The sequence below is a fragment of the Rhamphochromis longiceps genome, linkage group LG10, assembly GCF_057381845.1.
Source record: "Rhamphochromis longiceps isolate RC_006_pf linkage group LG10, R_longiceps_female_GT1.1, whole genome shotgun sequence".
Lineage (NCBI taxonomy): Eukaryota > Metazoa > Chordata > Actinopteri > Cichliformes > Cichlidae > Rhamphochromis > Rhamphochromis longiceps.
In genome coordinates this window covers 24061906-24085780 of record NC_140566.1, presented here as the reverse complement: position 1 = coordinate 24085780, position 23875 = coordinate 24061906, and the positions used below count along the sequence as shown (strand labels likewise).

Below are 23875 nucleotides of genomic sequence, written 5' to 3'. Positions count from 1 at the left end.
CTGTATGTAACGCAGACGCAACTGATAGAGCTGTCCGAGGTTCTGATAGAGTGATTTGCCTGGGCTCATGCCTGTAGCATATTAAACCATTCCAAGCAGATGTGTAAGACACCAAGAAACACACAATCATATCTCATCTCAATATATTAATACATTAGTGTAATTGTAATTATAACAGTCTAACACACACACACACACACACACACACACATACATACATACATACATATATATATATATATATATATATATATATATATATATATATATATATATATATATATATATATATATATATTCAAAACCTTAACTTGGTGCTTCCGCTTAGTGAAACCACGCATGTGTTGATCCGTGCTGCAGCAACGTGCATCAGTTCCTCTCTGACCCCAGTGTTAATCTGCATTCAGACTGAGGCTTCGCTGCCTTTCTTGGCTTCTCGATAGTGGAGCAGCTTATTTCTTGGGGCTTCGCTGTTTTGTACCAGTCTTGTAGGCCCCTGCCAGTGCTGTCGAAACGGCAACACACACGCACGAAGACGGGCGATACGAAACGAAGCTTTTCGACTCGCGTCGATTTTGTTTTGGCTGATTTCACACCGCCGCGCGCTCGCCTCCAGTCTCGATTTGCAGAACGGCTACTGCTAGCGTGCGTAATGTATCGCAGAGAGGAAACAAAGTAAATAGACGGACACGTCCATCTGCAAGAAAGAGGAGACGAAGATGGTGATGATGGCTTCGCCAAAATCAGCCTTCAAATGCTCGATACCGATGCCTTCCCTCCCGCTGAAGCTGCTTTTCTGGGTGTTTATTGTCGTGAATCACTCTACAAGGTAAGATATTAACGCGTATTTTTTCTCAAAACCACGACTGTGTTTCGGCCCGTTGGTCAGCATGTTTCAGATTTTTAACAGCAAATATAGCAGTGCCTCCATTCCAACACTGGCGTGCTATTAAGGGGATCCTGAGCCGTTGGGTAGCTGAGAGGATGTCGTTTTGTATTTAGGGGGAAAAACCGGAGCTTTCGGTGTACATGTGGCACGTTTAATTGCGGTTCCAGTTGAAGTGGAATATTGTTAATAATATTAAAATTGCCTCAGCGATACACGCATGCACATTGTATGTGTGCTACACCCTGTGTATCAATGTGTTGTTGGTGTTTTTAATTTAAAAAAAAATTCTCACAAAGATCTACAGATTGAATATTTGGCTTTGAAAAGCGAATAACAGTGATACACATTTATACGACGATACCAGTGTCTCCCTCCCAATCTGCCCCGCGTTAGATGTAGCATAGTGGCAGGCTAAGTTGAGTGAAGCTAAGGCTACATTTAGTCTGTTAAGCTGTCTTCAAGTATATTCTAAGAGTCAAAGCCTTGTTATGAACGCACTGGCCGGAGGAGGTCGAAATGGAATAGAGGCCACATGAAAACAATCGGTTGTTATAAAGGCAAACTTGAGGATAAAGAGGGAACCTTTCCTCCCACGTATTTGAAATAAAAAAATAAGCATTTCAAAATGGCAGACAATCACACAGAGAATATAAATATGAAGGCACAATAAGGAAATGGACAGCACATATGCACTGATCCTTGCCCAACACAGGCACACAACCAAAAACACCTGACATTTCTGCTTTAACTGTGGGCCGAAATTGTGTTTGTTACAAAGACAATGAAAGAGAAGAAAGAAAGCTGTGTGGCTGCTCCTGTGACGACTTCATCCCTGTATAGTGAGATAAGAATACTGGAGAGCAAGGGGATGGTTAGGCTCCTCGCATCGGTTTCCTCTTGTGCTGCTGGAGGGTGAAAAATGGAGGCAGATAAATCAACCGACGTTCAATCACCGTCATGCTGGTCAAAACCTTGGGGCTCCTTGCCCAGATCTACATTGTTAGGCCTGTGTATTTCTAATTGTCTGGAAAAGTAAAGTGGTGTATACAATGCACTTGAGTAAATGCTGCTAATCAATATGTGACCATATGCAGACACCTGTGCGGAGGTCACACTTAAAGTATGACTCAAACTATTTTAGAAGTTTCGGTCCTATGTATGGCATAATGATTAAAATGCATCCACTGACAGGAAGTAATTTATGATTCATGTATGAAAGCTCTTTTATAAGACATCAAGGTCTTTGCATGCATTCAGTATTTTGTGCTACTTTGTGACTCATTGACATTTACTATGTGTAGTGATGTCAGACTGCATCACAATACGTTAACCCAGTCAGTTACTCAGGTAGTGCAGTCAATTACTGTCACAGATCAAATTTTGCAGAACACCCTCAAGCAGAAGAAGGGGGAATTTGGTTGCAGATTCTTTGGTATTTTCTTCTATGTGTGGGTAGGTAGGTGTCAGATCTATAACCAGGATCCACTAGAAGATTTTCAGGCGAGGGATCATGGGAAGAGGGCCTCGACATGATGGAGTGATGTCAGAATGAGCAAAGTCTGGTGGTACTTACATTATGTGCCATCCCAGATGATGATTTTGCAAACTCAAGCATGTTAGGTAGCAGATGAAATTCGTTACATAAGTCTAATTTATTTATTTGCTTTATATTTTTAACCTTCTAGCATCAGTATTTATTAACTTCCTGACCTCCCACTGAAGTTGGTGGGACTTAATTGATCCATTTTGTACAGAACAAATGTAACATTATATCTCACTCAATCCATTTTGTGTGAGTGCACTTAAGGCCTGAAGAAGAAGAATGCTTGGATTAACAAAGAAAGTTGATTAAGATGTTACGTTGATCTAATTCTTGGACTAGGTGTTGTCTAGCCAGCTAATCTAAAGAAACCCTGACTATGCTGAACTTGAATGCTTCAGTTCCCAAACACTTGGTAACAAAAGAAGATTTAATAGAAGGAAATGGTAAACACGGTCCTGTCTTAACTTTCTTTAAACATGTTGCTAGCATAGTCAAAATGACCTTATAGCTTTCAGTTACATTTTAGAAAAATGGAAAGAATATATAAGATAACATTTATAACGCACACTGTGGTAATTTCTAAAGGCTTTCTGTGTTTCATTGTGGGACAAACATAAAAAGCTAGTGCCATTTATTCAGCACTGTGATTTCTAAGGCAACAAAAGCAAATTAAACTGTAAGTTGAAAGATATATTGATGCTGTCTGTTTATTCAACTAGCGCCTTTGTAGAGTTCAATTTCTGACTACAAAAATCTCTCAGGCAGACGTATTTTCTGTACATAGGATGTAATCTATGTCCATTCAATTTTTGAGCTGCTGTTAAGTATTAATAATATGGGAAACATTTCACTACACATTTTATGCTAATTGTATAAAGTAGCTGTTAGTATGTTAGTATGCCCATTGCAATTATCCCTATCTGCCACCGATTCTCATCAATTTGTCGGTATTTTTAGACAGAATTCCATCGAATTGGAAACCTACAGTGAATTAAATGGTCTGCCAAACTGCCATACATCATCTGCTTCTTGTCACTTGGAAAGGGTCAGGAGTTTTGACAAACTGCCATGTATTCCATAATTAACATCATGTGAATTTGTGTCTTAGAATTCCTAAAAGTCAGTTCATAGCAAAGACATGTTGTCATTTTTATTTTATTTTATTTTTTCTGCCTATAGTGAAGACAGTTTGACAGGTCAGTAAAAGAAACAGGCAACACTCATGGTTACCTTTCTACAACTGAGAAACTCTGGTAGATATTGAAGTCAAAGAAATTTTGGAATAAAGGTGGGAGGGCTTAAGTTGAAGCACTTTGGCCTCCTGTTGTTATAGACACACATATGTATTTACATATATATATATATATATATATATATATATATATATATATATATATATATATATATATATACTCACTTTTAAAGAGTCTAAATTAATAGATTTTGGCGCTTTAAGTCTCAGTCATACAGGCCTAGAGACCATGTGACAACCTCTGGTTGCTAGGGAAAAATGTGTCTTGGCAAGTGGTTGCTGGAGGTTGCTAAGTGAAATTGGTCTCAAAGACACAAAGAGGGTGCTGTACCAAAAAGCTTCTTGTAATTAGTGTGGTCACCTGTAGTTTGCATTCAGCTGCAACACAAGTTGAAAAAATGAGCAGCTTTTATTTGGAAGATTAATTCTATTTATCGTTTGAGTAACAAAAATGCAATTGCGTCGTGGTTTTCAGTGTAGCGTGATATACCTCAGTGGACTAGAAAAATAAACATTTAGTGTCTTGGCCAGCGTGACTCAGGCCTTAGCTGTTGGTTTCACAGACAGACAGCAACAATCACAGTCACAGAATACAAATTTTTCCCGCTGTACTTGTGTTTGCCATGGAGCCAACAACTGGTTTCTAGGCCTGTGTGACTGGGATTTAACTTAATGTAAGTGAAATTATTACAGAAACGGCTCATTATATTCGCCCACTGATCAAAATCTATTAATATGCTCTAATCTTTGTAATGTGGTTTACAGTGGATTGGTCTGTAAATAGATTGGTTGTATTAGGATCCCAGAATGCAGTTAAGTAGAGCAGTTAAATCCTGGTAATTGGATGTTAATATTACAGCATGTGAGTAACACAACTTCAGTTGTTCATTTATTTAAATTTCCAGGTTGATTAAAGGAAAAACAAAATATAATATTTGAAACGTTTAGAGCCATATGATTTGTCAGTAAAATATCATTACTAACAAAATACAACTGTATATTTTTTCTTTCATTAAAGGTAGAGTCTGTGAAAAGTGTTGCATCAACAACATCATGTACAGAAGAGTTTGTTGTGTTGTTGCCAAAGGTGCAAGATAAATTTCATGTTGAGTAATAAGGATCATGAAGGTTCATTAGATCATGCTGCTTTATTGGCTGCAGTTTGGAACATATGTGGTAGAGTGATAAACTGGATGAGGTCGAAAGCTGCTTATACTGCTGATATTACTGATATTATTGTTCTTGGACCCTCTTGTGAATATGTGAAACTGCAGCAGAGGATACTTCACTATTGCTTTGCATGAAACTTGAGATGAGAATTTAATTGAAATTCCAATACTGTCGTTACCACAGTCAATACCAGCACAATTATTGAAGTGCACATGCATAAGTATGAACCCAGATATACACATGCAGCATGCATGTGCAGGCACTAACACGGGGCTCTCTGTGGACCTTCAGGTACAGAATTAATAGGCAAACCCTTAGATCTGCCTGTAGTGAGGAACACATGGCTCTTCCTTTGATCTACTCATATTTGGAACATTTCCATATACACAGAGATATTCTGTGAGATGAATACAGATGATTAAATTGCAGCAATCTGAAAAACTGCATACTCTATCTATCTATCTATCTATCTATCTATCTATCTATCTATCTATCTATCTATCTATCTATCTATCTATCTATGGTAGATATCCCATTCTTTTGTTTTGGTAATATATGGCTCTTAATGGTATCTAATGTAGGAGGACTGCTGTTCAAAACATTAGTCACACCCAACTGAAGAACACAAGAAAGCTATCAGTGCTTCTACCCTTGTGTTTTACCATGTTTTTTTCATTCTTTCTCATTCTTTACTATTTTATTCTGACATCTCCCCATCTAAAGCCTCGTTGAAAGCTCACAAATATTTCAAGGTTGCTTTTCTGGTCTGTTGGCCATCTCCTTGATCTAATCCAGCTGTTGCTAGAGGTGCCCAAGTGATCCTGATCTGTGATGGTATGAGGATTAGAGCCAAGAGAGGAAGTGTCCAACCATTTAGGTATCTTCTCATCTACTTTCTTATCTGAAACTCCCTGTTTTTTTTTTTTTTACTAAATCAGTATGTATATATAAAAGGAAGTGTTGATAAATATTCAGACATAAAAATAAATTATTTAGACATAAGACCAGTAAAACATCATTAAAAGACACACATAAAAACAGAATAGGCTGAAGGCAAAAAAATTGTCTGAAATCAATTTTAGACCAAAATGTTTTTGTGTGCTTATTTTCAAAGCACTCGGCTTTAAAGCAGATTATATATGTTTCTTTGGGACCCTTTTGAACACCTAATATGATATAGGTCAAGTATGTATTTGTAGAGAAGCTAAAAGGTTTTTGTATAGTTTTGCTGCAGTATTTACACAGATCTTCATTGACATTCTTATTGGCCTGCTAATCTCAGGAAAACCTGACCACCAAACTGCATTTCTTTATGTATTCTTTTCCTTCATGAACAAAAACCTTCTGGAGGGCAGTCCAACCACTGATTGTATAATGAACTGCTGTCTTGGTAAATCACACACTAATTACATACAGATTGTGCTCACACAAATTGAATGAAAAGATGTAGTGCAAATTTAGCTTGTGCTTGTATGCCTATAAATCTGCCCTGTGATCTCTTTCACCAACATGCCTCTTCTCTGTTCTTCTCTGTTCTTCTCTGTATGTTACTTACATATCTTCATCTTGCCCACTGGCAGTAAAAATCTTATCTTTTATTTTAAAAATGCGTGTTAATGGAAGGTCTTTTGAAGTATAGGATGTTGTAAGCTGATTAATTGTCCCTTTTATATTACATTAAGACTGCTTTTGTTTTAGTAATATAATTTACCAGGATCATACTTTGGTGTTGGATAGAAGGGAAAGCATTTACAGCTCAAGTGTGGTGGTATATGTGATATATGTGATAAGTCTGAGGTGAGAAAGTAAACTCTGGAAAAATGTCCTGTCCTCACATATATTTGGGCTCCTTAAAACCAGCTTTTCTGACAGATTCCCTTGTTTGAATTTATTCATTGTTTCTATAGAATCACTGACCTGAAAATTAAAGGAGAGTTTTAGCTGTTACTGGAAAAAAAATACAGCAAAAGCACACACAAATCTTACACGTACTTACATTTAAAAAGAAAATATTTTGCAGATGGTATTATCGTTGTTAGACAGTTGTTGGCTTTAGTTTGTTTTTGTCCTTCATCACATACTCAATGCATAGTTGTATCCATTGCTAAAAAGAAAAAATAAAGTCATTTGAGGTTTAGTGTAACTGACTTAATGGTCAAATTTCAATAGAAATTTACTTTCATCCCTTAAGAATCTGTCACACAGATTTTGTTTTTTCCTGATTGGAAGAAAACAAAATGTTATATAAGTGAGTCATCATTACTTAATTGATTATTATTTATTTAGGTTACAACTGTCTGAACTATGGTGAGTTGGTATTACTAATACTAACAAGGTTGCTAACTATCAAACTGCAATATTTTAAACATGAACATCATGTCTTGATAGGGACAGAGTGTGAACAAGGCTTCCAGGAAGACTAAATAAATGATTAAAGCCAGTGCCACACGGGATTGTAGCTGTCATATACTTTTATATATTATCTTAGCTGCACATATCTGTATGACCCTCGCTTCATCTTGAGGTCACAATTAATATTTTTTTCCAACAAGACTGAGAACAGCAAAATTATGGCAAAAGCAGATCTGCATTTATGAATGCGTTCATACAAATTCAATTCTTTTCACATCAGATATCAGAAAGCAAGCAGTCTGTTTGTACTCCGAGTTATCTGATCTAAATGCATCAAATGATTGAACTGTAAATACCGGCAGGCTGCTCATCAAAAACTGCCTTAAAATATCAAATATATTCAAAATATCTCATAAGGGTATTGAAAATATATGTCTATAGAAATATGTTTTTCCAAATAGTAAGTGAGCTAACAGATTTTACAGTGAGAACAAATGAAACTGAATGTCATGAAAGTTTAAGAAATGAGGCATTTGCCTACACGGAGGACACGCCTTGTATTTGTTCTTTTATTTAACTATGCAAGTACTTTGTTACACAAAAAATACCAGGAACGAAAAAAAAAATATTAAATCAATCCTTTAATCATTAAAATACCTTTCTCTTTCTGTCTTTCTCACCTAAAGATTTCTGCTTTAAAAAAAAACCCACATGGGAAACCACTGGGAAAGAATCTACTTTGTATCCCTTCAAAAGAATTTGCTGATTATATGCATTTTTTTACTCTCTCCCTTGCAGCTCCGTCCAGAGTGATGACGATGATGAGGTGTCTAACAAGACGTGGGTGCTGACTCCCAAAGTGTATGAGAGTGATGTCACACACATCCTAAACAGCCTACTAGATGGATATGACAACAAACTCAGACCTGACATCGGAGGTGGGCGCTGATTTTTCACAGATAATATGTTTAGTCACAGAATCATAAAGATATCTGGCAAAATTTGTAATTAGAGCTATTCAACAACGAGTCAACAGTACTTAGGCTTAGGTTTTGGGTTAAGAGTTATAATAAAAGTGACTTGTGTTACACTGATGTTACTGTAGACCGAAATGTATAACCTACTGAACCAGGTCTAGATTTGTAAGAGTGGTTGCACAAAGTTTCATTAACAATCCAGAAACAAAGACCTTTAAATGAAGCAGCTGGCAGTGTACTAAACACAAACCAGACAAACACACTTATAACCTCTGTTTAACAACAGAATTAGCCTTATGAATCATTGAATACATAATTCATAATAAAAAAAATAGATTTAGATGTAGTTATAATTATTAAGTCAATTTTCAGTAAAACAAAGCATTCATTTTCTGGTTCACTCATAAAAAGCACAGCCATTTCAAACATAATAAATAGATAATGAAAGTAAAACTTCCTCGCCATAGTCTTAAAATTTCAGTAGTCTTTAGAAATTGTGAAAAAACACTGTTGAAGCTTTATACCAGCTGTCTTTTTTTTCCGAGACCCTTACTTCTCGTAAAAAATGCACATGCATGCAGTACGGTCAGGGAAACTGTCACCATCCTGCAAGTCTGTAGACAGCTATCTTACTCTCTGGAGTCTGACAGACAGCTGAGCAGGACTCCTTGTCTGCAGAAGCCTATCACGTCCATCTGCAAGACCAGATAAGGGAGATACTCAGTACCTTTGAATACTTGATTAATGTGTCAGTGGTTTCCTGGGAAACTCAGTTAAAGTCAGAAATAGTGTTTAAGTGACATAGTGTCAAATAATAAAGCTGCACCAGTCTACATGGTACTATAAAAATTTGCTTGCTCACCCACTATAATATTCATACACATTTGGCACTGTCCAGTGCTGTATTCAGGCAAAAAATGACAAGGATAGTTTATAAAAATCCTTTACTACTTACTTCTCTGCTTTGTGAAAGCTTATACCATCGTTAAGCAATTTTGTTGCAACAAAAGGCCATAGTCCATTGTGACAGATGGAATACAGCACCAGAAAGATTTTGACCTAATTTCAATCATAACTTTATTAAGCATGACTAATGAATTGACCTAAATGATAAATTTATTCTGCGCATGAATGTAGCAGAGTAATGTTGATGTAGCATCAGCAACAAATCCTTTACATTAGTCTGTATTCATGTTTTCCTGTATACGATGTACATTATTATACGTATTTTACAGTATATTTAATACCACCTATAAAGTGACAGGTTTTATGAGGGATGGTCATTATTCTTGATACTTTGAAAGTGGGTCTGTGCTATAAATTGAAGAGCAGCTTAGATGTGCTTTGAGGTGAAGCTGCAACCAAGAGAGCCGCTGCTTAGCTGGGCGGCTGACTGCCACAGTCTTAGCCATCATCTTCAAATGTTCTGTGATCTTGCTCTCTCAGCGCTAGTCTTCCAGCTGCCACCAAGTTACACATCTACACAGGGGATATAATTAACTGGCTGTACTGTCATCTGAGCCAACAACCAACCAGTCATACCAAGGCAAAGTGAAGTTTCTACTCCACTTCTCAGAGCTCTCAAAGTTGTGGATTTAGATTAATTGCTGATTGTGCCATAGCTTCCACCGGAAGTCCATCGTGATGCTGATTTAATTTTAATGGAACTAGAGTGTATTGTATATAAAGAATTGAAGCAATTGGACTGTGAGACAGAAAAAATGTTGTAAGACTCTTAGAGGTGATCAGGGTTTTTTAAAGATCCACTAATATGGAGAACAGAAGCAAGGACTTAGAGTTGTTGTACACTTAGTTAGATGATGTTAGGCTTAAGCTTTAAAATGGCTCGTGATGTCCATTAATAGTTTGTTAGCTAACTGAGTAGTGGATGGATTGGCTTGTTTTATATTGTTACTAGGAGGAAGTTTGAATTTTAGGAAGACAATAAAACATTTCTTTTCATATCAATGATATATTTTAGGACTGGGCGATATCACCCAAAATTCATATCTCAATATTCTTTAGCTGGATGGCGATATATGATATATATCTCGATGTTTATTGAAGTTATGCAAAAAATAAAATGAGATGTACAGTATTTGATGGCATCCTTTGTTCTTAGACTCATATATACAGTAGTCTGGATGACCGCCATCTGCTTAAAGTTCTTTTTCTTCACATAAGTAAACAAAAAGAAGAGAAAAACAAAACAAAACACACAAACGATGTTTTTTTAAAGCCATAAAGTAAAAACAAAAAGAGAGTTCTTAGTCACACTGTGTCCCAGATCTCACACAGGCACTTTTATTAACATACAGCGTAGATGTACATGAAAAAATTACTCAGAAATAAATTATCAGCATTTATTAAATAATAATGCTCCATAAATTAAATAAAACAATGTTGTTTTTGTGCATAACAAAAAGCTCACAATTGTGCAGTCAAAATCTAAATTAAAAGATGCTGAGCATAGTAACAAAGACAGATTTTGCAGCTGCTCTGTTCCCAACTTCTAATGCGTGACTGACAGCCTGGAGTTTGAAATCCTCTTTGTAACCACGTCTCTGAACAGGTGCCATTTGTGGTCCTTAAACACACACAATACGGTAATATTACGTTGAAATACAGTACGTAGTACTCCACGAGGCTCCTGACTACGGCAGCTGTAATGCTCCAACAATCCATCAAGCGGTGCGGCTTCGTAGCTTACCAAAGTCGTACTAAAACATTTTTTGACAGATTGCTGAGCGCCTTGTACCACATAAAAGCGGTTCGCAGTCAGTAAGCACAACCAGAACTCCTACATAAGGAGCACTGTCGAGTTCTGGGAAAATGAAAGGATTTTAGGCCGTGCAGCCTCGTGCATGGGGCTGAATGGCGTCAACGCGTGAGCGCTGTTAGCTCATTAGCTGATCTTGTTGTTGCCTGCAGGTGAAGCGATGGGGGAGGGGGAGTTACAAAAGTGGACGAAGGAGAGGCAAACTCGCGGCTCCACAAGTATAATTATAACCTGACATAGACTATATCGATATGAACAATATTGTCACATCTCATATCTCGTATAAAAATATATCGATATATTTAAAAACTCGATATATTGCCCAGTCCTAATATATTTTTTGTTAGTCCCAAAATTTGATGTTTTTTTTAAATTTATGATTATATATGTCCCTTATGATTTCATTGATATATCCCGCCCCACTTATTTACAGGTAACAATATTTGAGACCATTGCATATGTGTCTCATTGTTTTGCATGCATGTGTTTGTGTTCATTCGCGTGCAAACAATGTCAGTAGGGTGGGAGTGCAACACACATTTATGTTTGCCTTTGAGGGACATGGGAAATGGATGCAAACCTGCACTCACTTCCTCAGTCTCTCTCTCACACTCACTAAAGCTCCTACATCAAACCTTGAGGGTGGTTGAGTTTTAACCTGACTGTCCTCTAAGACATAGCAGCCAGTCATCCATGAAGATTAGATAGCAACATGTACAAGTTGATTCAGGCTACCTCAGAGGCTCTAGCAGAGAATGTATGTCCATTTGACACCAGCGTTCTTGTCTGGTCCCTGGCTGCCTAACTTGCTAACCCAGGAAAGGCAATTAGGCCACAATGGTAAAACATAAAAAGGTGGACAAGTGGTATAACTGCAGGTGCAAAAGAAGATAGATACATGCAAAACATGTGCATGCAAAGGTTTTCTTTGAAATGCATTATGCTTAATTAAAAATCAGACTTTGAACATTCATTGTAAAATTATGTAAAATATTTGTTTTGTGAAAAATGATATCAACAGTGAATACATAGAGAATGATTGTGTGGTTCTCAGAAACCAGTTTGATGTGGAAGTTGCCCATGTATTCTTAGTCTAAAGAAAGGAGGTCTGAACATTTCTAACACTGAAATAATCTAGGTTCAACTCCTTGTTGTCAGCTAAGGAACCTGCAAAACCTTCAGGTTTTATAGGTTCTTTGAGTTCTTCCCATAGACTTTGATGTAAGGTTGGATGCATGTTGCATAGCTTCTGTGATGGATAGAATCATCTACCTTAAATAATGTATTATTGAGTACTCATGGTGTTTGTTTTTTCCCATTGGTTTGAAGAAGATGTTGCAAATTCAAAGCCTGACAAAGATCCACATCAAAATATTCAATTTTCAACAAACTTGGTGCTGACTGTGTAGATGACCTGTTTTCCAGGTGTGAATTAAACAACATGTTCATGTTTCTCCTCTCACTGCCATCTAACTGAACACTGATATTTTCCAAACACTTTCTATTCACACTTTCACAGCAAAGGGAATTGTCGCCTTCTTTTTCCCTTTGATGGTGACATATAAAACAATCTAACCCTTCTGGAAAATTTTGTGCTACCATATGAAAGATAATTTTTACCCTCTAAAATGTTTTTTCCTGTTCTTCATTGCAGTCAAGCCAACAGTGATCCACACAGACATGTTTGTCAACAGCATTGGACCAGTGAATGCCATCAATATGGTAAGTGAATACATTTTTATTGTTAATTATTGTGAAGCTGGTAGAGAGTGCTTTAGTATGCGTAAGTCTTTAGTGTCATTGTAGTCTAGCATTATGATTAAATTAAGTACATTTTATTTATCTCTAATAGTAAGAAATTAATAAATAAAGAAATATTGAGTTATAAAAGATTTTTATTTTAAATTTAATCAAGCAAATACAAAAGAGTTAACATATTGCAGTTGAACACCTCATATGTCTAAATAAGACAAAACATTATAACAGGTAACAATTTTGTGTTGCTCAGCATGCATGCCAGATCTCACGGCAGTATATTTGAATATGACTGTGTGCACTGGCAAATCCTGACATATTCTGGATTTGTACATGCCAAGAATTGCATCTGAGTCAACTGTCAAAGCTTTTTGTGTTTTGTTCAAGTAAATATACTTAATTTGTTATTTTCTTTGGGTCTGGTTTAAAGGCAAGGGCTTTTTTAAAAAAAATTTCTATCATATCTGTTATGATTGTGAATCACGAATTGCTGCTAAAACCATGATACCGTAGCTTTGCTAAATGTATTTCTGTTAACCAATAGCAGTAGTTCATGAATGTTTCTAATGCAGTTCAGTATTTTTGTTTGTTTGTTTGTTATGCTATATACAAAAGTTCTAAAACACTGGGACATCATAATGTTTTCTCAAAAAAAAAAAATCTGTTCATTATTCAGTGTCATAAATCCTATAACAGCGGGGAAGATTGTGGCTATATTTCACATTCGGTGAGATATTGACTTCACACTAATCTTCAGTGGCCCTTTATTTAATCCGATATCACAATAAAGCGTGTAATAGACATGTCGGCCCACCGTGTCCATTTCACACTTTGCCTCTCCAAAACGTGAAATGTACATGCATGCAGAAGTTGCAGCTGAAGAAGATAATTTATTTCAAGCCAACATGAAAATAATCACAGGAAAGTGTTTAAACAGACATTATCCTAGCTTAATCGATTCTGGTGATTAAAGGACCCTGGAATGTACTTCATATGTTTTTACTCACTACAGATTTTGTGGCTTTAAATGTATTATTTCCCCATGATGGTAATGCAGTTTCTGCATGCAGTAATGCGACTTGTGCACGTGTGTCCATTTCACATTTTGGAGAGGCAAACCGTGAAATGCACGGTGGACCAGTGTGTGTCTATTACACATTTTGTCATAATACTGGGTTGCTATATTGCTTTTCCTTAAAGTTTGATACTGTTTACTGTGTGTGTGTGTGTGTGTTTGTGTTATAATGATATTTTTCTTATGATCTTATGTGAATTTAATGATAATACAGAATAAAACGAATAGAATTGTGTTTTTTTTTAAGTACTTTGTTACTTGCCAAGACAAGTCCGTCCAACATGAGACGCATTACTCTTACACAATTTCACATTTCTGTCAGCCAACATGTGTGGGAGAGCTTCTCAACTTCCAAAAATCCCTTTGCTGGATTCTTAGAAGGAAGTTAGAGTGGAAAAAAAAATGTTTGAAATGCTGAATGTTCACTGATTCATATTGGTGACCCCTTAATGCAGAAGTAACAACAAAGTAGGGAAGCGTGGTCTAGAAGGAGGAGATTGATCCTCCTTGTTATCATTTCATGACATGAGCAATCTGTTCTACACTGTGATGCCATTCCATTTTGGTAAGTAGCTAAAACACCCACTCCGCTCTGGCTAAAGTGATGGAAGAAGAGATGCAATGATGGTATCAGTTAGAAAATGTGTGCTTATACTCACATTAGGAAGTCTGCGACCATGCCTGGCTGTGCTTCTATGAAGAGGGCATTTTGACATGAAAGGTTGACTGATTGCCTCGCATTCATATGTAATACATGTGCTTGGGCCAGTCATTTCACACTATAACATGACAAATGTTGTTAGGTTGGTAGTTTTTCTGAGGAGCACAGAGTACTCTGATTGTACGGGGGTGTGAATCTTGGCATGAATACAGTTTTGATTTCTTATTTATGCAGTAGGAATCTAAGATGGCTAAGTAACAAGTTATAAGGGACAGTATAACAGTATAACAGATGGAAAGAGGTCAAGGTCTGAAAAATAAAAAGAATGAATGATACATTGCTGCTTTGTAGCCGCTGCACCTGAACATTTCTGAGCTGCTTTTAGAGCTGTTTGAATACTAAGAAGAATAAAAAGTTCCCAGGCCTTGAAAGATCCCAGACTATTTATGTTTATCATGCTCAGTGGGGCGCAGATGAAGATCCTCGAAGATCCTAAGTCATTCAGCCTTTCTCTTATCATTGTATTTGTACTGTCTGTCTGTCCCTTGTGATAAAAAGGGCTGCTGAAAGGATGGGAATTTTGCCTTGTGAAAATGTTTTTCAAATCTCATTTGGAACTCTTTGGCAAGGATTTAGACTTTATTGTTGGGATAAGCTTTGTCAGAAAGTTAATGCCTCTATGGCCTCTTACACACAAATCCCCAGATTTTTTTCTCTCCTGCTGTACTTCACTTTGAACCTCAGCGCTGAGCCTATCCAAATAACAAAATAAATAACACAGAATGATAGCTCTCTCTTTCTCTCTATTTAATGTTTCACCTAACGCTACACCTGTCACGTTTCACCTATTGCTCTTCTTCTTCTCCCAGAGGTGTATTGCCTATGCTTTCCTCCATATAGTGCGTATGTTCCAACACAGCTGGCATAGTGTCACCGCACTGAATAGGAGACAGAAGGTTTTGTCAATGCCCAGGACAAAGTGCTACCGAGGCAGCAGGTTATAAGGTCGGGTAATACTTCAGTCGAACAATGGGGTTATTAATTGCCCCGTTGAACATTTAATTTTCAGGTTGAGGGCGTCAAGCTGGTCTTTTTTCAACAGTGCTCTTTAGCTGCGACAAAAGCACTTCCCGGCCTGAAAAGACACCATCTCCTTTAAGAAAATTGTATGCAAATGCATTTCAGCGTTAAGTTTCCTCTGGCATAGAAAAGTTCCCTCGAGACAGAAAAAAGTTCTCTTTGAGCCCACATTTTTAATTTGGTGTTATAGCATCTCACAGTTTGAAGCTGCATGTTGTTGACAGCGCTAGATGAAATCTTTTATCAGACCTTTATCTGTTGTGTAATGTGAAGCATGTTCAGTTTTTCTGAAGTAAAACTGAACACGACAGTTTGAGTGAAACTGCGTTTTGTGTCGTTAGGAATACACCATCGACATCTTTTTTGCTCAGACCTGGTACGACAGAAGATTAAAATTCAACAGCACAATGAAGGTTCTACGTCTCAACAGCAACATGGTTGGAAAAATATGGATCCCAGATACTTTCTTTCGCAACTCAAAGAAGGCCGATGCCCACTGGATCACCACACCCAATCGCATGCTCAGGATATGGAATGACGGCAGAATACTTTACACGCTGAGGTAAAACGTCAGTGATGCTGGAGCTTCTGATTTGCATGTTTCTCATTCATCTACAACTGACAGATTTATTAAAGTGAATTTTGGAATCTTTGACACCAGCTTAATTTTATCACACTGAATTATTTCTATTATTTCATAATTTATTTATCATTTGTACTTAGTGTTTCATTATTCTGAGTCTTTGGCATTTTGGATTTTGTTCTCTTAGTATTTTGTTATTTTCATTTCTCATTTTCATATGTTGCCTTTAAGCTTCCTAATATGCACAGAGGCCTTAACCTGCATGTAAGGACATTCTACATAAGTAATCTTTACACTGATTATCCTGAACACGCCTTGGGAAATTTTAGCTTCCTGCTTGTTATGGTTAACATTAATTAATGTACAGAAAAATCCATTGTGTTGAATGATTCAGAAAATTGCCTTTTGAGATGGAGGAACACCTGCTTTGGCATGCAGCTTAAAAAAAGCCTTTTAATTTTACATCAGCGTTCAATAGTTTAATTGCTTTAATTTGTCTCAAACCATATAACTCACAATGTTTCTGACTGTAAAACCATGAAACTAACGCATGCTATATGTAAAATAGGTTGATAGATCAAAAATAAATATTTGCACTGACACCACGATACATCAGTAGTGATAATAAGAGAGTAAGTGAAGTCTTCCGGACTCAATCGAGCTGTGATGGATGTTTCCCTATGCAGAACACTGCCTCTCCACTTCATTAATTTAGGGGACTCAGAACTTAACCACTGGTTGTTAATTAGGATGGCCGCTGTGATTCGGTGCACAATGATACAAGACAATAGAGAGTGCGTGGATGGGTAAAGTCATTTAAGGTTATTCTCTCATTAAGAGGAAGTTTAATGACTTCTCCTTCAAACTTCCTCAGGTGTGAAAAAGAACTGTAGCTGTAAAAAAATAAAAAATTTTGAAATTGTAATTAATAATTTCTTGTGTCGTTTATGATAAGGATTAGCGGTTGGTGTGAGCTACCCTTTTTGTAGAATTTTCACATAACAAAATAAAACCAATAATGCCAAAATGTACCAGACTTCGTCTGAAATGAACAATATGACATAAAACAAAACCCATCCCTGGTGACCTGGTGATTAGACTGAAAAATTTGGTTTTATATAGAGTATTGTACAACATATTTCATTTTTGTGTTCATGGAGCTAAATTTCATCTCTCTGCAGGTTGACCATCGATGCCGAGTGCCAGCTTAAACTGAACAACTTCCCTATGGATGAACACTCGTGCCCCCTGGAGTTTTCAAGCTGTAAGTCTGACCATATGCTGAAACCCTACTGATTTACCCCTCCCTGTCTTCGTCTTCTCAAACAAACACACACAAACGCAGCAAGGCCCTAAACACGTCACATGTGAGCAAAGACTAAATTTAAGCAGTGATTATCCAACAGACCAAATCAAGGAATTAACGCTAGAACCATTTAAGATTTTCATTGGGAGCACTCCAGTTACCTAAAAGAAGGCACATGAGTCATGTGTGTATTTATGTAAATAGGAAAGGAATTATGGATGTAGAATATGTAAAGTATGCTTTAATGTAACTGGTTAGGTCTAAGATTGGTAAAAAGCAACAACAGCCTTTCAATTGAAAGCAAGTGAAACCTTATGAATGTGTTAGAATGTGGAATAAATGAACAACAAGATTCAAAAAACCATTCAGGCATTTATTTATTCAAGCCAAAGGCACTATTCATTTATTTTCCTGAAACCTGTCAGTATTGTTCTAAAAGACATTTTAAAAAGTAACACAAGTCCAAACGAGTTAGTCATTCCATGTTAGGACTGGACAGGGGTAAGTTATCTGCTGAAGTCACAGTGGATATATGGAGAGACACACCAGGGGATACTCTCCAGAGAAAATGATTCCTAAATAGCTCCACTTCACAAGAAAGCAGACCTAAAAACGGAACACAAGCCTTCATTTAAATTTGATGAAAGCTATGGATGTTTTTCAGAACTTTGATGTACAGTATGAGCTCAATCTCAGAAGCAGCAGATGGATTAGTGTGCCGCACTTTGCATTCACATTTTATGAACATTTTATGTGCCACAAAGCAACAAAGCATGGTCGATTTTCCAGCGCAACCTCTTTTGCGGCGATTTTGACTGTAGTCAGCCGAGATCAGGCCAAACTTTTTTGCTTCAGGACTTTTCAGACACACAGAGCAGAGTATATTGTTTCAGTTTGCTGTATATTGCATTTTAGTATTTGGATTACAGCGGCTTTTATGACAGCACAACTAGGCCCAAAGTGAATTCATAGGAGCATTATTGTTCCAGCTTATCAAAAGAAGTCTGAATCAATAATGTGTCCTGAATGCATTACCAGTAAAGATGAAGTCTGCCAGCCTCTGTGGCTGTAATGTGGGAAATGGGCAGCACCTTTCATCCCCCTGCTCCTCTAAGGTCAGACATTACTGGATGTCTGAGAGCACTTTAGTGATAAAATCATCGCAAGTTTGCTCTGAAAGCAGTTCATGTGCATTATTCAGACTACTCCCTCATCTGCTACACACAGCTCATCACTAGACTGAAGACTGTACTAGACTGAAATTTAAATAGAGCTGAAAGAACACCCAACTTTAACACCCATACTGAGGGACAGACTCTTACTGTGAGATGGTAAGAACACAAATTCGATACTCACATACATGATTTAATTATGAAAATGCATCTGTTTGTCTAAGTGACTCAGCTGTACTCTATTAAGATTGTTGTTATGATTTGTATAAAAGAGGATGTGCTGGAAGTAATAAAATTATAGAAATCCAACTTATCGCCAGCTACAGAGCTGTGTTGTAATCTTTGCTTTTAAGTGATGTTAGTGACAAAGACGTTTTCGCCCCACAGATGGACTGGATATTTTGTCAACATGTTGTGCTGGAGTCTGTTATATAATGTTTCTTTCATGAAACATTTTATTTGCAAGCTTGCCGACTTGGTGGACACGGATTACTCTAAAATAAAAGACAGCATAGCTATGCAGTCGAGTCTTGAGCTTCTCTCCTGCCTTTAATGAGTTTGAAGTAATCTCCATGTCCTCCCTTTTTCAGATGGCTACCCCAGGGAGGAGATTGTGTACAAGTGGAAAAGGAGCTCAGTGGAGGTTGGGGACATTCGCTCCTGGAGGCTCTACCAGTTCTCCTTTGTGGGCCTGAGGAACACCTCTGAGATTGTCAGGACTGTGTCTGGTAAGAAAATAAGCTGCTGAAAAATTCTAATTAAAACTCTCTTTTATTCAGTTAGGACAGTCAGGGTTTCTCTAGCATGTGAGGACTGCAAGTCAAGCACCCATCATAAATCATGATCAGTCTTTACCCAGCATAGGTAATCTCTCATGTGACGTGCAGTAGAATTTCATACATAAAAACCTTTGAATGCATCAGTGTTTTTATTTGGCGGACACATCTATACATCGTATTACCATAGAAAGTTAATCATTCCCACAGAACCACCACTCTTTGTCCTTGACTGATCTTTAACTAGTTACAGCACATGTGTTGGTAGCTGTTGCTGTCGGGTACAGCGTGAACATTTAGAGAGACAGAGGGATGATCCATCGTGGATTTTATTCATTTTTAGAGCCCACTGCTTCAAGTAAACTCCATAAGGGCTACCTATGGCTCGCTTCCCCTTCAAGATCGATAGACAGACGTTCAATAGAATTTTTTTGCTGCAGAGTGGGATGGCACTTTTCAGTTTTACACGAACTGGATAACAGTATTCAAAGATGGCATCTCATTCATCTCAGGGAATATCGCTCACTCAAGTTTTCTGTCAGTTCTCAGCATTTTTCACCATTCAACATTTTCATCCTGCTTGCATATTTTAGATATAAGATTGGAAATATCTATGGCTATATTTATATTCATAAGATGCCAGTGAGAGACTGATGTATTTAATGGTTGGCAGGGAAATGCGATCCTTGTGAATGCATTAATGCCTGCCACAGAGATTAACTTTAGACCAGAGAAAAGTTCCTTCTCATTAGATTAGCTGCTTTATCCAGAGGGACTGAAAGTTACAGTAAATGTCTGTTTTGTAAATGCAATTAAAACATTCTCTTGTAATCTCTAATGTTAAATTGCTTGGAAGGAAGGGCAGCAATTGCAGCGTCTATTTGCCCCAACTGTCAACTTTTAAATATATGTTTCTGAAAGAGTTATTTAAAAACATGGATGTACAAGTAGTTTTTAGCTTTAACTCCTGTTATATTCATTTAATTGAAGTCTGCTTGTCTTTATCATCGCTTGCAGATAGGACATCTAGTTTGGTATACTCAGTAGGCGTACAGCTTTACAGTTTTTAGAGTCCAGCAGTAAAAAAAGAAAAGTTGTAAAGTGAAACACCTAGTATGGCTGGTTTTAAATGCCCTTAAAATGTGGTTTATTGTTCTTTACCTTTTGTTGTTCTGTTTTTATTTATTTTTTCTTTCTTTTTGTAGGGTAGGTGCAGTTTATAGTGTTCATTTTAAAAGTTATAGAGCTAACATTAGAACAGTTTATAATGCCAGATGGTGGAGGTGGAATGCTCTCCTCTGACAAACAGTTAATTTGGAGGTTATATATTGTGTATTGTTTTTGAAGTGCTTGCTGGGGGAGTAAAAAGCTGTTACTGCTGTTAGGTAATCCATTATTTTCTAAATGTGACAAATAGAAACTGTGACAAAACACCGTGAAGCATCAGATCTTTTAAATGTTTTTTTTGTCTTTCCTTTTGCCACATTCCTTTTGAACAAAATAAAATTACTTTCATAAAATAAGAATCATTTAATTATCTAACGGCATGCACACTGCTGTTGTAAATCTTTATTTTCAGCTTGTTCTGTGACATATACATACTTGCATGCACTCATATACAAAGTACCCACAGGAGTTACTGAATTCACCCAGCCATTGTATAATTTGCCACAGTTTAGCAGAATGTCACCAAGTGTTATGTGCATGCACACTCTCTGACACACAAAGCAGCATAAAGAGTATTCTGGTGTAAGTAGAGGATGTGCATCACAATGCCAAATGCTTAAACTGTATTTGTGTAAGATAATTTAAAAAAAAAGAAAGAAAAGTCTTTGGATTTATTTATTTTTTTTCGTTTTTAATGAATGAATGTTTAAAGTGACAACATGAAAAGGCAATCTATGTAAGAGGATGAGCTGTAGTGGAGAATTTTCAGAGTCCTCTGCCTCTCTCTCCTTTTGATCTGGGTTGTTATTTCCACAAACCGCCATCTGCTCTCTTGTCAGAGCAGAGAACCTTGACTGTGGCTGAGAGACCTCTTGTCTCATTTTGCAGTCAGTTTGGGTATCTGACCTGCTTCAAGATTCGTGAACACAACATCTGTCTCAAAAAGCAGTCAGTTAGGGCATTATTACCCACTCATCTCAACTGTCACGCAATGCATAGCGCGGGACTAATACTTTATATGCTGCATCATATTCAGCCCTATTAAGCTTTCTGCTTAGGTTTGAAAATAATAATAATAATAACAATGATTCTAGAAATCTCCAAAGCTGGTGATCTAGTTGTTTCTGCATCATTCCCTTGATCGTTGCAGTTCTAAATCCACATCTTTGAAAGTAGATTTTAGAAAGTAGAGAGTCTGCTTTTTAATTCCACTGCAGTAAATTCAATAGAGAAGTCGTTTGATGTTCAATGCAGTGCATTACTTTTTCGCTAGACACTAAAAGTGAAGTCTCTCTAAAGTAATGTCTTGAATAAATATGATGTAGCCACCCATTGACTTTAAAACAGCACGAGTTCATTCAGGTTCAGTTCACCGAGGCGCAGCTTTTCAAGGTAGGGTCGGTAGAGCCTTTATGACTCTGGTTGTATGTTTGGGATCACTGTCACGCAGCAACATGAAACTTGCACACCTTCCTGATTGTACATGTCAAGTGCCTAAAAGCCTTTGCACAGTAATGCGTGATTTTATTCTGACTTTTGAATTTCATTATATAGCATTTCGTTTTTAATTTTCTCTTTTTTATTTTATCCAAAAATGCATTAAAATGTCACATATATATAATTATACATGTAGAATGTGACATTTATGTATTATATATAAATATAACTATACTAGTGTAATCCTTCTTATGGTTGAAAGATATCCTACAAATGATATATTTTGCCTTTTTTATGTCGTTTTTATGTCATGACGTTGTTTCTCTGGCGATTGCTGCATTTTCTAATTGCAGCAGTGGACTGCAGACTAAAGTGTAGTGAACAGGATGACTGCCCTTCAGTTGGATCGCCGCCAGCTAAAAAGATTATGTGTCTTTGCCCTCCCCGGTGGGTTATAGTTAGTTACAGTTATTCTTTTAAAACCTTATTTTAATTTCATTTCAAGCTCTGTGTTGAATCAGTTGAACTGAGTCGAAACAGGTCAGGTAAGGAAACAGAGGGACACATAATGGTAAGCTAAGCAGACAGGCATTCAGGTGAATTGGCCCATTCCAGACAATGATGACTGTAGCAAATAGCCAGAGGAAGAGATTGCCTCTCATTTTGTGGGACAATCCAATCTCTCCCAGGCTCAACTTGTCACAGCACTGTTCTCCCACACTAATGTATTTGCTTTTTTCCTGAGTATTATTTAAAAAATATATGAATAGATCATAAAAAAGTGCATTATTAAAGAATGATTGAGTGATATTGTAAGTGCAGGGGCTGGGGGCACATGACATCTGCAGTTGCATTGTATCATTTTATAAAGGCTATGTCTGTTTTTATTTGGTTTCTCTTCTGTCCCTCAGCCAGTGTCCAAAGGCTTGGTCTCTCAACTTGTCACGTCACATCAGGGCTCTCTGTATCGCCTGCAAGCCTATACCTGCATGTTCAAACACAAAGACACATGCATTTACATTCATGCACACACTCGAAGGGATACAAGGAAAAAATATTTTATTGTGACAAGCATGAAGGCTTAAAAGTAGACCAGTGGGCAGGATAGGGAAAAGATAGATGCAGAGGATTTGAATGTCAGACAGCCGAGGCACTACGGGCAAAGCTAACCTTACAGTTAACCCCTCAGTGACCTGGTTAAGCATGGTTCCAGAAGCTCTATTCACCCATCTGCCATGCTGGAGTTCAGTGATAATCAGAAGCGCAGATAAAAACAGCAAGTAAGGATGCTGAAGGTTGTTGAATGGGGGAAGGAGAAGACAACAAAATAGAGAGCAGTGAAGGGTGGAACGGAGTGGTGGTTGTAGCATTTATCTGTCTGCAGTAAAACATTATTGCAAAGAATCAATGATTCGCACATTTGCAAAGATCAGGTGCACAGGGATGCGAGGCTTTACTGTAGTTTGGAAGCTTGTGTCTTATTTAAAACATAACAAGATAAAGATATATTGTCGTATCGTGATTAATTGTTATATGCAGTGCGCGTGCAGGGAGTGGCTAAACAAGAGGGGTGTGGCAGTGTTGATACATTAGGGAAGCAAGTGTGTGAGAAGAGAGCGAGAGAACAGAGATAAATGTTGCGTTATGAGTAAAGATTTTTTTCTTTTAATCAAGAAATGATTTTTATTCCAGTTCTGCTAAATCACATCACCTGTGTGTTGCATTTACTTTAACTGTGAAATATCACCACAATAATATTTATAACCATAGTCAGAGAAATGAGCATATAAAGTCTCTTAGATGGGCAAGGTGTTTTTCCTTCCAAGCATAAAGGAAATCAATGCCATTAGCCGTCTTTCCTTTTTGCAGCTAACTTTACTTTCCTTAGTAGTGAATGTGAG

General features: G+C 37.2%; 1 protein-coding gene across 2 annotated transcripts in view; it reads left to right on the top strand.

Moving 5' to 3' along the window:
- Positions 1 to 373: 373 nt before the first annotated feature.
- gabrg2 (gamma-aminobutyric acid type A receptor subunit gamma2) overlaps positions 374 to 23875 on the top strand; it is a 41385-nt gene continuing 17883 nt past the window's right edge. The window contains exons 1-6 of one of the 2 annotated variants that reach the window (XM_085421054.1): positions 374 to 829; positions 8005 to 8144; positions 12617 to 12684; positions 15875 to 16095; positions 17298 to 17380; positions 19185 to 19322. In XM_085421054.1, coding sequence (XP_085277180.1) covers positions 720 to 829; positions 8005 to 8144; positions 12617 to 12684; positions 15875 to 16095; positions 17298 to 17380; positions 19185 to 19322 — 760 coding nt within the window. In that variant the 5' untranslated portion in view covers positions 374 to 719. The remainder of the gene's footprint in view (positions 830 to 8004; positions 8145 to 12616; positions 12685 to 15874; positions 16096 to 17297; positions 17381 to 19184; positions 19323 to 23875) is intronic. The other variant, XM_085421055.1, reaches the window with a different exon arrangement.